This window comes from Vicia villosa, unplaced genomic scaffold (assembly GCF_029867415.1).
Source record: "Vicia villosa cultivar HV-30 ecotype Madison, WI unplaced genomic scaffold, Vvil1.0 ctg.000968F_1_1, whole genome shotgun sequence".
NCBI lineage: Eukaryota > Viridiplantae > Streptophyta > Magnoliopsida > Fabales > Fabaceae > Vicia > Vicia villosa.
Genome location: NW_026705435.1, coordinates 158,161 through 173,008, shown reverse-complemented (window position 1 = coordinate 173,008; position 14,848 = coordinate 158,161). Strand labels below are relative to the sequence as shown.

The 14,848-nt window shown below is 34.8% G+C and overlaps 2 protein-coding genes across 2 annotated transcripts; both read right to left on the bottom strand.

The window, feature by feature from the left end:
* Window positions 1-1,609: 1,609 nt before the first annotated feature.
* Window positions 1,610-4,616, bottom strand: LOC131632593 (putative pentatricopeptide repeat-containing protein At1g77010, mitochondrial). The gene is made up of 2 exons (XM_058903332.1): window positions 2,301-4,616; window positions 1,610-1,705 (listed from the first exon to the last, which is right to left on the bottom strand). Exon 1 carries the CDS (start codon window positions 4,578-4,580, stop codon window positions 2,565-2,567), a length of 2,016 nt encoding a protein of 671 aa, XP_058759315.1. The 5' UTR covers window positions 4,581-4,616; the 3' UTR covers window positions 1,610-1,705; window positions 2,301-2,564.
* A 4,894-nt stretch (window positions 4,617-9,510) lies between these two features.
* LOC131632595 (pentatricopeptide repeat-containing protein At3g26540-like) lies at window positions 9,511-12,851 on the bottom strand. The gene has a single exon (XM_058903333.1). It carries the CDS (start codon window positions 12,775-12,777, stop codon window positions 10,726-10,728), a length of 2,052 nt encoding a protein of 683 aa, XP_058759316.1. The 5' UTR covers window positions 12,778-12,851; the 3' UTR covers window positions 9,511-10,725.
* Window positions 12,852-14,848: the final 1,997 nt, after the last annotated feature.

Here is a 14,848-nt window from a genome sequence, read left to right as displayed (position 1 = left end):
AGAAAAAGGAATGATTTATTATTATTTGTATGATGAAAATTTTGGATTCTTTCATGAAAACTCATTGGAACTTTTTGTTGTTAATCTATATGGTTTCAGTTTGCCCAGCTAATAAAAGAACATAATGACTCTTTGAAAACTAGTAGGAAATGCCAAATTTGTTACAACAATACTATTCACAATAGTAATTATATCTTACTTGATTTTTTCCATCTTTCCAATGCTCCAATAACTTCTTAAAGTCTTCTTTTGGTACCTCTAATGGATGATTTTTGAGCTGCTCGCACAATATTTTGTACTTACTAAAATGATTCCTTTTAAGTGATCATTTGTATCGTCTTCCAGCATCATTTATAATAGCAAATACAGTCTTCCTTCTTTCCTTTGGGATATTGTATTTTTTCTGCAACATATTAATAAGCTTGTAATAAAGAAAAAACAATAAAAATATTTTAAATTCTCTATTTTATTCTTATTAGTCCACGTATAGAAACCATGCATGTTACTCATGAGTTTTAAGGTACTGCTTAGTTAACATAATGAAAATTTCTGATTTATGTGACAAGTGTAATTCTAAAAAGTGATTAAGCTTTAAGTTTTCTCAATATATATACCCAATTATCTAGCATATTCTAAATGGTAGCATCTTTAATAATGAACAAGGAGGCTTTTGGTCTTATGTTGCCGTTGATATATTATATATACGGAAATAAATTGGAGATATGGATAAATACTTAAGTATATAAGTTCATTTATCCACTTTGTGTAATGAACGCAATCAAATTAATGCTTAAAGTTTATTTATATTTATAATATCAATGCTTAATGGCAAAGCCATTGACAGTAGGAATCTTTGCATAATAATTGCATGCTTTTAATAAAGTTATGTATAAAATATAGTATTGGGTTTTCTGGAATAATTATTTGAAAATTTCTGGAGTAAAGTTCTATAAATAATAGGATAGGTTCAATACTTGGTACTTGCTAAGTGCCACAATAGGTGATGGCCAGGGTCAGGTCTAATTAGTCAATGGACAAGATTTACCATTGTCTGGTACAATGACCAAAACCAAAAAGGAAAAGTTCTAAAATTTAAGTAATAGCACATGATAAAAGGTCACAATATTGCATGAGTTAGAAGGTCATAGCAAGACAAAAAGTACTAACACAAATCACCAAACTGTAAAAGAATCAAACACTTTGAGATAAGTTGTCATTTCATCAAAACTTACTTCTTCTAGTCTCAGTCCTCATATATAAACAAATAAAACAACAACATCACACTCTTTAAGAAAACTAGTTAATCTCATTTAAGAACATGTACTCCATATTGTCCCTCATGGGAGCTTGTTCTATTATAACAAATGAGTTTTCGTAAAATAAAACTTATTAAGATCAAAGTTTAATACCCAAGACACATCACTAGAAACAAAACAAAACAAAATTGAAGAGACTAAGGATTTGCTGCCAAAACACAGAACATGTTCATCTAGTGCGGGAAGGTACTTCAAAATTCACTCATTGAACAACAAAAATGGGCATTCACATCAGATTCAGGAAGATTAGGCAACTAGTGCAACAAATTCCATATATAGATGTCAACACAAACCTGGTATGTACTATTGATACTTTGGTTATCTGGTCCTTTGAGATAGAGCGATGAACTCTAGTTGTTCTGTGCTAGAATCTCCCAAATACTCTCAACCTTGGAGAAAATGAAGACAAAAATGAATTACATTTAACAATTAATACTGCTGCAGCCAATCTAATCCTTTGCATCCAACTTCAAAGTAAGCAAAGCACAACAAATTAGAAACACAACTATAAAGTAAGCAAAGCACAACACTTATTAATAGCTAAACATACTAAGCAAAATTCTGTGAGCTTACCAAAATCAGAAATTAGAAACAACAAACTCAAGCTAAAGTTTCAAAATTTTCCATCAAAAGGAAAAACGACACGTGTTGCTAAAGTTTCAAAATTGGCTTTGTAAGCTAAGAACACTTCATAGAATAATGTCCATTGGAGACAGAAAATTGATTCAAATGATACATAAAGTTAATCAACAAAACTTCATTCATGAACATGATTCCAACAAAAATACATAATATTTAGGAAACATGATTTTCCAGCTATGATCTTCATTTGTACAAATTCAATAAAAAACAGAGGCTACAGCATCATCAACAATAGAAAAATAATTAAAAATCTGATTTCAAAATCAGAAGCCAGTTATTAACAGAATCAATCGAAGTAAAACCAAGCATAAAATCTGAAGGAAGTTGAACAAGATAACGTACCAAATTGAAGCAAGCTCTTACTGTGGGGACAAATCATACCGAGCTTGAAAATGAAAAACCCTCCACACCACGTGCGTTATTACCCTTGAAACTCTTAAGGAAATTGTTGTTTCCGTCGGGGACTTACTTCAAACCTTTGATTGAGATGATTTTGTGAAACCCTTGATTGAGATAATATCGTGAAGTACTTAGTTTCATGAAACCTTGATAAACCCTAAAATCCTAACTTTGCCTGGAACTGAGAAGCTCAACAGAGTTTCTCATTTAACAATCTGCCCAACTGCAACCAGGAATCTTCTGAACATTTTTATCTCTCATCAACTCTCTTACTTTTGCTGATCCTTCCCAGTCCTCAGAAGTTGCAAGTATGTTAGATAATTGTATATAAGCACCTGCATTTTCAGGATCAAGCTGAATAATTTTCTCTGCTGCCATCTTTCCAATAGTCCTGTTTCCATAAGATATGCAGCCTCTTAATACTGATAACCACATGTTTGCATCAGGCTGAAAAGGCATCTCTTCAATAAAATACATTGCTTCCCCAAAACAACCAGCTCTGGCAAAAAGATCAACCATGCAAGAGTAATGTTCAATCCCGGGATTTATATCATACTCGTGCTTCATAGTTTGGAACAAATTTCTTCCTTCTTCTACCAGACCACAGTGATCACAGGCTGAAAGAACACCAGTAAAAGTAATAGCAGAAGGCCTCACAACACTACACCTCATTTTATCAAAAAGAGTTAGTGCTTCTATCCCATATCCATTTGTCGCATATCCCATCAGCATTGTATTCCACGAAACCTCATCGGTTTTTATCATTCCATCAAAAACTTTTCGTCCCATCTCAACAAGACCACATTTACAATAAAAATCAACAAGTGAGGTAGAAATGATTTGGTCAGATTCAAGCCCCAAAGTAATAGCTTTAGCAAATACCTGCTCCCCGAGTTCAAGGGATGATTTACTAGCACAAGCACTAATAACACTGGCAAAGCTAAACCTATCCATTTTCACATCCAATTTATTCATCTTACAAAAAGTATCCAACGCCTCACTTGGACACGCATTCTGAGTGAGGCCAACCAAGATTGAATTCCATGAAATCAGGGTTTTATTAGGCATCGCGTTAAAAACCCATTTTGCATCTTCGATTCTTCCACAATTAGCATAAACAGTAATCATAGTATTAAGCAAGATTGCATCATGGGCTTTGAGCTCACCAAACAACTTGCAAGCTTCATGAGGGTGTTGACATTTGGAGTATGCATCAAGCAAAGCACTAGAAACCACAATATCACGAGTCGCCCCAATTTTAAAAGCATGGTCATGCATTTGCTTAACAAGTTCAACATTGAGCAAGTTACTAGCAGCACTCAAAATGTTTGCAACAGCAGAGAAGTCTCCCCAAATGCCATTCCTACGCATTGAGTTGAAAAGAGACAGTGCCTCCATTTCCTCACCATTAGACACATAACCCGAAATAATCGAATTCCACAGCACAGAACAAGGATCAACCTTGTTATCAAAAACCCTTCTTGCATCTCTCATTCTACCAGCATTTGCATAACTTGATACCAAAGCAGATAAAGAAAAGTCATCAACTTCCTTCACAAAACCCATAACCCGAGCAGCACTATCTAAATCACCGCATTTCCCATAAAAATTAACAATCGAACTGCACAGAATCTTGTCAAATTCAAATTCAAAACCCTCAATGAAAACACGAGCATGGACTTGTTTCCCACAATCAAGAGCAAACAAGTCAGCACATGCACCGAAAACAGTTGACAACACAAAAGCATCGCGGTGCACCGTTTCGGAAGGGTCTAAATTCATCTCCTTAAAGAGTAAAAGCGCTTCTCTCGGATGCCCGTGTCGAGAGTAACCATGAATGATGGAATTCCAGACAAGGGGGTTCTTCATAGGCATGGCATTGAAGAGAGTATGAGCCAGTTGAAGGTCACCAGATTTGGAAAACGTTGAAACAATAAGGTTCCATGAGTATTGGGTTTTGTGGGGCATGGCATGAAACAATTGCAGTGACTTGTTTCTATTGCCTGAGTTGATGTGGGCTTCGATGAGGGTGTTCCATGAGAAAGCATTTGTTTGCGGCATTTCGTCGAACAGTTTGGATGCATCTTGGAGAGAGCTGCGCCGGGAGTATAACTGGAGGAGGCGGTTGGTGGTGGAGACGGATGAATGCAGAGTGCCGGTTTTGAGGAGCGACAGGTGAAGTTGTCTTACTTCAAGAAGCGTGCGGTAAACATTCAACTCCATACTCACTCCATTCACACATTGTGTATCACTGTTGTTTTTGTCTTTCTTTACATAGAGACAAAATATTTAAAAGAATACGAGAAACAATAATTAAAGAATAACTAAACATATTCTATTTAATTTTATATAATACTTTTGTTAATTAAAATTTATAAATTAACTATTTATAATATATTATAGGATAAATACTATGGTAAAATATAATATAATTTAATATACACTTGAAATTTTAAGTCAATGATATAAGTTTTGATTTTTAAATTTCATATCATGTAATTGAGAATAATATCATAAAATAAATATATTACATTCAAATTAATTTTGTAAAATAATCTCATAATATTTTTTAAATTAATTTTTAAATATTTTTAGTATTAATAAGTTAATAAAAAATATAAAAGAATCTTAAAATCAACTACGTAATTTTAGATCAACTTCAAAAAAACTATTTACACCATGAAATAAATGATTTTAAAATTTTCAATTATCAATAGATAATAATATTAGTACTTGTTTAACGTACAATATATAATAATAGGCTCGTTTGTTTCAGATTTTTTAAATAATTTTTATAGTGTAATATATTTTTAATTAAAAAAGTTCATACAAATTTTTAATAGAAATTTGGTTTGAATAGTTATTATTAAAATGTTATTTTAGATATTTCATCATTTTTATGGAAATTTTTTTGAATATCAAAATTTCAAAAATCACTTAACTTTAACTTTAAAGCTATTTCAAATAATTTTTTATAAAAATATTTTTTATTATACAACTTTTTAAAAAAATTGCAATTTCGACTATGTTTTGATCTTCAATAATATATGTTTATGTTATAGAATGTCAAAAACAGTGTTTCTAATTTCGAAAAAATAAATTTAAAAAAAAAAACTTGTAACATTTGGAAAAACAATTTTATAAAATCAGTTTTGAAAATACAAATATATATATATATATATATATATATATATATATATATATATATATATATATATATATATATATATATATATATATATATATATATTTTAAAGCTAAAACAAACAGGCCCAATTTCTTGTGATTATGAGTTGTCAGAAGTTTGTAAGGTTGTTGTGGTGTTAAAGCAAGTTTACCCAAGAAATGTGAGAAGTTTTGTTTCGTGTTTTTTAGAGAGAATTAGTCCCAAGGTTGAGGTATTTATATAGGCCAGAGTTTTAGAATATATTTCGTACATGAATCATAATTTATGTCGATTCACGATGTTGGACTCTTAAAGTGGTAGTGTTGATCTTCGATATGGCAATGTGGAGTAGTCTTGCAAGGTTAACACTCTAATGTCCAAGTCAGTTATTGAGTCCAAGATGAGTGAAACGAAATTATAAGATCAAAAAAGTGTACCTTGAGTTTCACGTGTCTTGATTATAGACGTTATTCTTAATGGGCCTTGTATGGTTAAGATGGATGTATGGATCTCATTTGTATTGAACCATTGTCAGCCTATAATAGTTGTCCCCAAGGTTTATTGGGTATTTTATTATCTGGTAAGTCTTTCAGAAGTTGAAGACGATATTTTGTCACCAAACCGACCGCAAGAAGAAGTAGGAAGGCCATGAGGCAGTTGTAAAAATAGTGGGGAACAGACACATTAAATATGTTTCCCATCATTAAAATGTTTCCCCAATTTTTAGGCGTGTGGGTTTAGGCTCGCAGGTTAGAGTGTGACTTTTTTTAGGCGCATTAATTATTTTTGTTATAACCACGTTAACTAATAATAATAATAATAATAATAATAATAATAATAATAATAATAATAATAATAATAATAATAATAATAATAATAATAATAATAATAATAATAATAAAGAGTTAATAATTTCAAATAGCGGAACTGTGATCAACTGAGACATCATTTTTTATGAAATGAAAGAGCAGCAGCAGCCTGTAACCCGTTAGAATAGTGAAAAATCAGTTTCTGTAGAGTTTGAAAGTGTATAAACTCCCCCTGACAAAGCCTAAATTGAAGAGAATGTGAGAAGATCAACAAGGTAGAGAGGTTTGCCTCCAAGACTCGGAGATTGTAAGTTGTTCCGAGAGAATGAAGTTAATGAAGGTGGCGATTTCGTCCATTTTGCACTTATGGCCGAATTTGAATCTGTTAAAACGGAAGAATCCTTGAGTGATCTAAAATAAATTTATGCTATGAAGGAGGAGATGGAATTCATTGAGAAGAACAAGACTTGGGAGTTAGTTTATCTACCGGAAAGAAAGAAGCCAATTTATGTAAGATGGGTCTATAAAGTGAAGGCAAATTCGAAAGGTGAAATAATCAAGTATAAGACTTAACTAGTTGCAATGAGATTTTTGCAAAGAGAAAACATAGACTTTGAAGAGGTATTTGAACTGGTGGCTAGAATTGAAATTATTAGGCTAGTTGTTGCTATTGTGAATAACAATTGGTCCATCTATCAAATGAATATTAAATATGTGTTTTTGAACGAACCGCTTGAAGAGGAAGTCTATGTATAACAGTCCCCTTGGTTTAATTGTGTAAGACTAAGAGCCAAAGTTCTACAAATTAAAGAAAACATTATACGGTTTGAAACAAGCTCCAAGAGCTTCGAAGAAAAAGATAAATGGTTGCTTAAAGGATGTTGGCTTCAAGAAGCGTGTATACAAACATGGTGTGTATGTGAAGAAGCATACAAGTGGAGGGGTGATAATTCATTGTCTATACGTAGACGATTTTTTTATTGCGGACAACAATAAAAAGTGCATTTCTAAGTTCAAAGTGAGCTTATGAAGGAGTTTGAGATGACCGACCTTGGCCTCAATACATGCTTCCTTGGCATTGAGTTTCACAAGTCCAAGAAGGGACTGACTGGTCATGCACCAAAGAAGGTATGCGCTCGAGATTGTAAGGAAGTTTGAAATGGAGCACTGTAATGCTGCCGTTACTTCGCCTGAACCGAGACCACAATTTTTGAATAATGAGGATGAGCAAGATGTTAATCCAAATTAGTATATGAGGTTGATTAGATCCTTGCATTACTTGTGCAATACGCGACCAAATTTGATGTTTAGTATCAGTATTGTGAGTAGATTCATGGAGATGCCGAAGGTGTCTCACTTGGCAGCACTCAAGAGGATTCTAAGATACGACAAATGATTTATTTGCTGTGGAATTCTCTTTCTTGCAGTGGACACGGACAGAAAATGAAATTTGCTCGGTTTTATCGATTGCAATTGGTGCAGAGATAAAGATGATTGGAAGTGTATAGTTGAATACATCTTTAGATTCGGGGAAACATCAATCACATGGTGTTCAAAGAAGGAACCAGTAGTAGAACTCTAGTCTTGAGAGCCCGAGTACATTGACACTTCGTTGTATGTATGTGTGTTAATTCGTGTGGTTAATGAATCTATTGAAGAAGCTGAGCACTGATGATGGTAACATTGTAACGCTATTGGGTGATAATATTTTTGTTATAAACCTTGCTAAGAACTCAATTGCATATAGGAGGAGCAAGCATAGATGATGTTTCACTAGTTTAAAGAACTTGTTAGTGAAGGAAGGTTAAGATTGGGATATTGTATAAGTGAAAACCAATTGGTTTATCTGTTCATCAAGGGAGTCACAATTGAAGTGTTCAAGAGATTGAAGATGAACATGAGCATAGGAGACTTGGAGTACTTGAATTTGAATAAAGTGGTGTGTTAAGTGAAAATACAATAATTCAAGTGTTGTAATCGATTACTGCGGGGCTGTAATCGATTACATCTATGTGAAAAAGCCAAATAAGCTGAAAATAAGTGATTTACTCGAGAGTGTAACTGATTACACATTCGCACTAACCGGTTACCACTGTTATATTTTTAGTTTTTGTAGCAATTATAACCGGTTATAGTCAATTAATTTCTATTTTTAGCTTATGTTACTTGTATTTCAATCCAACTGAAAAATTGTGTAAATACTTAAGGAGTGTCCTATTCAATGGTTAATGAATGAATGATAATTCTCACTCTCACTTATACGCCTCATTGACAAAGGTGTCGGGTGTCCTGATAGTTGCGTGATATGTGGGAATGGTTATGAGAATAATAATCATTTATATTTTCAGTGTCCTAAGAGTATTGTCTGTTGGGAAAAAGTGGGGCTTTGGCAAACTATTCAGCAGTTAGTCGACAACGAAGGAGATTTTAGTTCTGTTGTATTTTCTTTGCTGCAGGTCTCTACTCATGAAAATCAGGCGGCCTTTTCTACTATCTTGTGGAGTATTTGGAAAAGCAGAAACAATGCCCTTTGGAATCAAATCGAGGATTCTCCAGATAATATTTGCTTGCGAGGTTCGCATCTATTATCAGGTTGGCGAGACGCTCAACAGGCCAGGAACATAGTTTCTCCTATAGATCAACCGGTAACCGATCCTAAGTGGTGTAAGCCACCCACCGGTTGGCTAAAATGCAACATTGATGCATCTTTTGCTAGCAACAAGGTTGGTATAGGTGCCTGTATCAGAAATGAGGAGGGTACTTTTATTACAGCTCGGACAGAATGGTTTTCTCCTATTACTGATGTTGATACCGGCGAAGCTCTTGGACTCTTAGCTGCTATTAATTGGGTTTTGGACCTTGGCTATGATAATGTGGTTTTCGAGTCGGACTCTAAAAATGTAGTGGATAGTGTGACTATTCCTAAGCCAAACGACTCAGATGTTGGCGCCATTACTCGAGCTTGTTATCAGGTCCTGACTCACTCTACTAGGAACTTTCAGGTTAAGTTCATTAGAAGACAAGCTAATGAAGTTGCTCATGCTTTGGCTAAGGCGGCTCCATCTCTTGCTAGTTTTCATGTTTTTAACGATGTACCTACTTGTATTTACAATATTATTATTAATGAAATGGTTTAGTTTCTTGCTGTCAAAAAAAAAAAATCTAATTCCCTCACCGGTTTAATTACCAGTTTTGTTTTTAAAACATTGTTTTTAATGATCTACAAATCTTACTTCAATATAGATATGTAATATTGTCTCTAAATTTATAGTAGTTACCATTTACCAATACTTTTTGTGCAAATACTCAAAAAAGAGTCTACATACTATAAAAAGAAGGGGAAAAAAATTCTTCGATATGCATTCGTCTTCTTTGACTGCAAATATAAATTTTTATTCTTAATTTAAATATTTTATTTCATTATAATATATTATGTGCTGGTGTTGGTATCTTTTGGTCCGTCTGTACTTCATATGTGTTTACATAATGAGAGTCTAAAGAGTGATTAAAACCGATGGATTCACAAATGAATTGATTGAATCCAACCTTTATAAGACAAATTTTCCATCTCCATCTATACTTGCAGCTCCGAGCCAGTTATAACTTCATCAAATTGCAGAAAAAGTTTCACTGCGCTTACTCTACAAACAAGGATCATGCTTTCCCAGATAGGATACTCCCTTATAAAATTTCTCCAAATGCATCATGAATTCCCAGTCCTCTAACTGTCCCTCAAAGTCATTATCAATTGCAAATATTACAGTAAAAATGTAGTTTGTCCTTCCTCTCAGCATATGACTGCAACATGACAAATAGACTCCTCCTAGTACACCTTAAATCCTACAAACAAGGATCAGGCTCCTCCCATATAGGATACTCCCTTTATAATTTCCCCAAATGTATCATGAATTCACAGTCCTCTAATTATCCCTCAAAGCTATTATCAAGCCAATATTGTAGATAAAATGTAGTCTGTCCTTCCTCTTTGCATATGGTTGCAGCATGATAATAAGCCTCCTCCTAGTACATCTTAAATCCTGATCATTTTCTTTCGGCTAAACCGGAAAATTGTAGATAAAATGTAGTCTGTCCTTCCTCTTTGCATATGGTTGCAGCATGATAATAAGCCTCCTCCTAGTACATCTTAAATCCTGATCATTTTCTTTCGGCTAAACCGGAAAATGACATGCTTACTGCATTTGCATTTTTTGCATACACTAGTCATTCCGTAGCAGCACATCAAGGTACTACTGATCTGATTATCATCATTACAGATAGGACCTTGATCGTCGTATTCCATTGCATATACTTGCAATCTGACTTTCGACTTTTATGCCAAAACAAAGATAAACTCCCTGCTGTGATTTGTGCATTCTGCTGTGGTTGAAAGCAACTAATGTTCAAATTCATTAATTTTTTCAGCAATCCATTGGCCCAGTCTTGGAGACTCATTTTTCTGACTAGCATCAAGGGCTCGTTCCAACATGCGAAGAGTAGGCTCTATTGTCATTGTTTTCATAAAATTATCGAGCTCATCCATGCATCCATACCGACTGTAGAGTTCAATCATGCAGTCATAGTGCTCCATCTGAGGTAGGACACAGTATTCATTGCTCATAGAGTTGAAGCAATGGGTGCCAAACTCAACAAGGCCTTCTTCAACACAAGCAAGAAGAATGCCCTCAAAGGTCACGTGGTCTGGCTTGACGCCTTCCGCTTCCATTATCCCGAAAAGTTCAAGTGCATCTCTTCCCCTATGATTGTGACAACATCCTAAAATTAACGTATTCCACATTACCACATCCCTATAGACTGTACCTTTCAGAACTTCAAGAGCATACTCAAGACAGTAGCATTTACAGTACATGTAAATCAAAGCAGTCCTGATTACAGTATCTATCTGAAATCCATGTCTAATGATGAATCCATGAATTTGTTTGCCGTGGCATAGAGCATAAGTATTTGCACATGCTGCCAAAAGGGTTCCAAAAGAATACTTGCTTGGTTTCGTTTCCCATTGCATCTCTGAAAACATTGTTAGTGCTTGTTCGCTTAAATGATGATGACCGTAGCTAGCCAATAAAGCATTCCAAGAAACCATGTCACGCCAATTACTCATCAGATTAAACCATACTCTGGCACTGTTCAAGTTCCCGCATTTACCATACATGTCAAGAAGGGCATTGCCAACCATAAGGTTTGAGTGAAAACCATGTCGATAAACATAGCCATGAAGCTGTTTCCCCATTTCATGATCCGAAAGTCCCGCAGACACATTTAACATCAAACAAATAGTTACATGATCCAAGTCCTTAACAGTGTCAAGCATCAAACCCACAAAATCTAATGCTTCATACCATTTAAAGAATCGGGTATATCCAGCCAACATAGCATTCCACGAGATCACATTTCGTTCAGGCATCTGATCAAAAAGCCTTCTAGCATCCCAGGTTTTCCCACTCATTGCATACCCTGACACAATGCAAGTCCACGACACCAAATCTTTCGAAACAAGCTGATGAAAAACCCGAGAACCATTCTCCAATTCACCACACTTGACATACAAATTGATCAGAGAGCTCGAAACAACATTGTCCTCGCGGAGTCCCCATTTCACAACAACCCCATGAATTTGCATCCCCTCCTCAAGCGCGTTCATACTCGAACAAGCAACAAGAGCATTAGAGAATGTAAAATTCAAAGGCTTAACTCCAGCAGAAAACATTCGAGCAAACATGAAAACAGCTTCCTTCGCATCCCCAACATCAAGATACCTCCTCACAATAACATTCCAAGTGACAGCATTGCGACGAGGCATCTCATAAAACATCCTGCGAGCATATACCATAACCCCACATTTAGCATAAACATCAACAAGAGCACTCCCAATAATCACATTGCCACAAAAACCAAACTTTACAACTAGCCCATGAACCTGTTGGGAGAGAGGAAGCTCTGAAACAGCAGCACACGAGGAAAGAACACCGGCAAAGGTGATCTTATTGGCACGAACATCAGACCTATTCATGGAAAGGAACAACGAAAGTGCTTCCTGCGGGTAACGCAGTCGAGAATAAGCTGTTATCAAGGCATTCCAAGAGCCACCATCTCTGTGAGGCATTTGGTCGAACAGTTCCCTGGCGTCATGAAGAGAGGAGCATCTAGCATAGGCTTCGAGGGCGCGGTTGCGGAGGAATGTGGGTGGGTTAGGAGAGGTGGCGACCAAGTGGAACTCAACCTTATGAGCTGCAACGATGGCTTTTGGGGAGGAACAATGACGGAAGAAGTGGGCGTAGAGAGAGTGAGGGAAGGGTAGTGGGAATGCGAAGAGGATGGATGCGGCTTTTTGGATTCGACCTACTTTTAGGTAGTTGATGATTGATCGGATTACTTGATTGGTGGTGGTGACGGCGACGGCAGCGGCGACGCGTGGGTGTTGGACCATCACGGAAGATTGGTTCAGTACAGAAGCGGCACATTACGCCAATACAAAGTGTCGCTGTTTTCGTTCGGGTGCTGTGAGTGTTTACTTTTCTAGAGTCGTTAGTTTTTTTGGTGACATTAATATTCTAATCGATTCACATAAAAATCATAAATCTATTTTAAAATAATTATTTTAAAATATTTTAAAATGCATAATATTGATTTTTTTTAATTTTGAGATTTTTAACAAATAACCGTTTAAACTGAATTTGATTTCGTTTTAATATATTATTTGGAGTTGTTAGTAGTTTTTCTGATATTTATTAGTTTATATGTTACTTCCTTTGTCTTAAAATAAGTGCAATAGTTGACCATTTCACACAAATTAAGAAAATATGATAAATAAAAGAGAATGTTAATTTTATCAAATTATCGTTATTGATTATTGGTAGGGATGTTTGTGATGCAGTTTGGACGGTTTTGACTTAAAAAATTATTCGAATCGCAGGAGAAAAAAGTGTGTGGTTCGATATGGTTCGGTTGGCTTTTGGAAATAAAACCAAATCGAACCAAATCAAATAAATGCAGTTGGTTCGGTTTTTTACAAAAAATTTATTGAGTCATACATACACATATAGATGACAATATAACTTTGCCTTTAATCATTTATGCTTATCAAATAACAACAAAATTTATCATATTTAGACAAAAACCTTTCATTTAATATACAAAAATAATATTAGAGAAACGTGGAATTAAAAACATAAATAGTAGCATAAAACAATATCAAAAACATTGTAATGAAACAGAAAAACAGAGGAGATGAAATATTTGAGAAGATGAAAAAGAGCAGAAGAGGGGAGAGATCAGAGAAGAAGAGGTGCATTAAAAACGTAATTGAAGGAGAGAATAGTAGAATAAAAATAAGATGAAAAATAAAGAACATAAGATATATGAGATATAAAGAAGAATATACGAGATGTACATGGAAAATAAGATGAGTAGAAGAGGCGATACCGATAAGAGATATTTGAGAAGACTTAAATCGAAACGTTCAGTGCGAGGAAGAAAAATTATTTGTAATCCGAAGGCTAATTAGGAATAATATATTTGAGTTTGGGTTGGATGTGGGATAAGTGAAGTTTGAGTTGTAACATAATGCGGTTTAGTTTGGTTTTGTTCGGTTTTTAAAATACAAATTGTAAACCAAACCAAACCGTGCAGTTTTGTAATAAAATGGCCCAAACAAATCCAAACCAAATGCGGTTTCGGTTTGATTTGGTTTGCGGTTTTCTATTGGGCCGATTTTGTTTTGAATACCCCTATTTATTGGTGTATTCTAATTATCATTAATGCAATGTGAGAGAAATATAAATTATAAATATTAATTAGAGGGTACAATTGAAAGATAAAAGTTAAAATTGCATTAGAAACTAAAAGCGATACTTATTTACCAATCGTCAGTTGGTCTAGTGGTGATTGGCCCTAGACTTGGTAGGGAGAACCACGGTCGATCCCTCGCCACTGCGATCGGGAAGGGGCTGGAACCACTTGATGCCATAACTGACCCTCAAACCAGACTAAACCGGTGGTGATAAACTAAAAATAACTTAATTTTAAATTTTGGTGTTAAATGGGCTGATGTAGCATGACAATAAGGATTAGTGACTCAGCAAGTCCTTATATTAACGTTGTAAGCTCCATTTATCTTCAAAGGATGCATTTTCATGTTTTTAGAAAAATTTAGGAGTACTGTTCATCTTCTTCCTGCATTCTTCTTCCAAATTTCATCAAGATTCTTCTTCCTCTAAACCATCATTGTCATAATTTCTGCTAAGATGTCAATGAATTTCAGCAACTATTCAAAATAAATCAAACAACCAAAGTTGTGGGTCATTTGGATTTGTGGTCATAAGAAACAAAATGAGGGATTGTTAGTGCCAAAAAGAGTGTGTTGTTCGTACTGTTATATATTTGAACAATGTGAATGTTGTGAAAAAGTTTTTGGATTTAGGAATTATAGAAACCAATTGGAGAAGTGATGCAATATTTTCAAGTGGATAGGTGATGAAGTTGTTGATGGTAGGAATTTG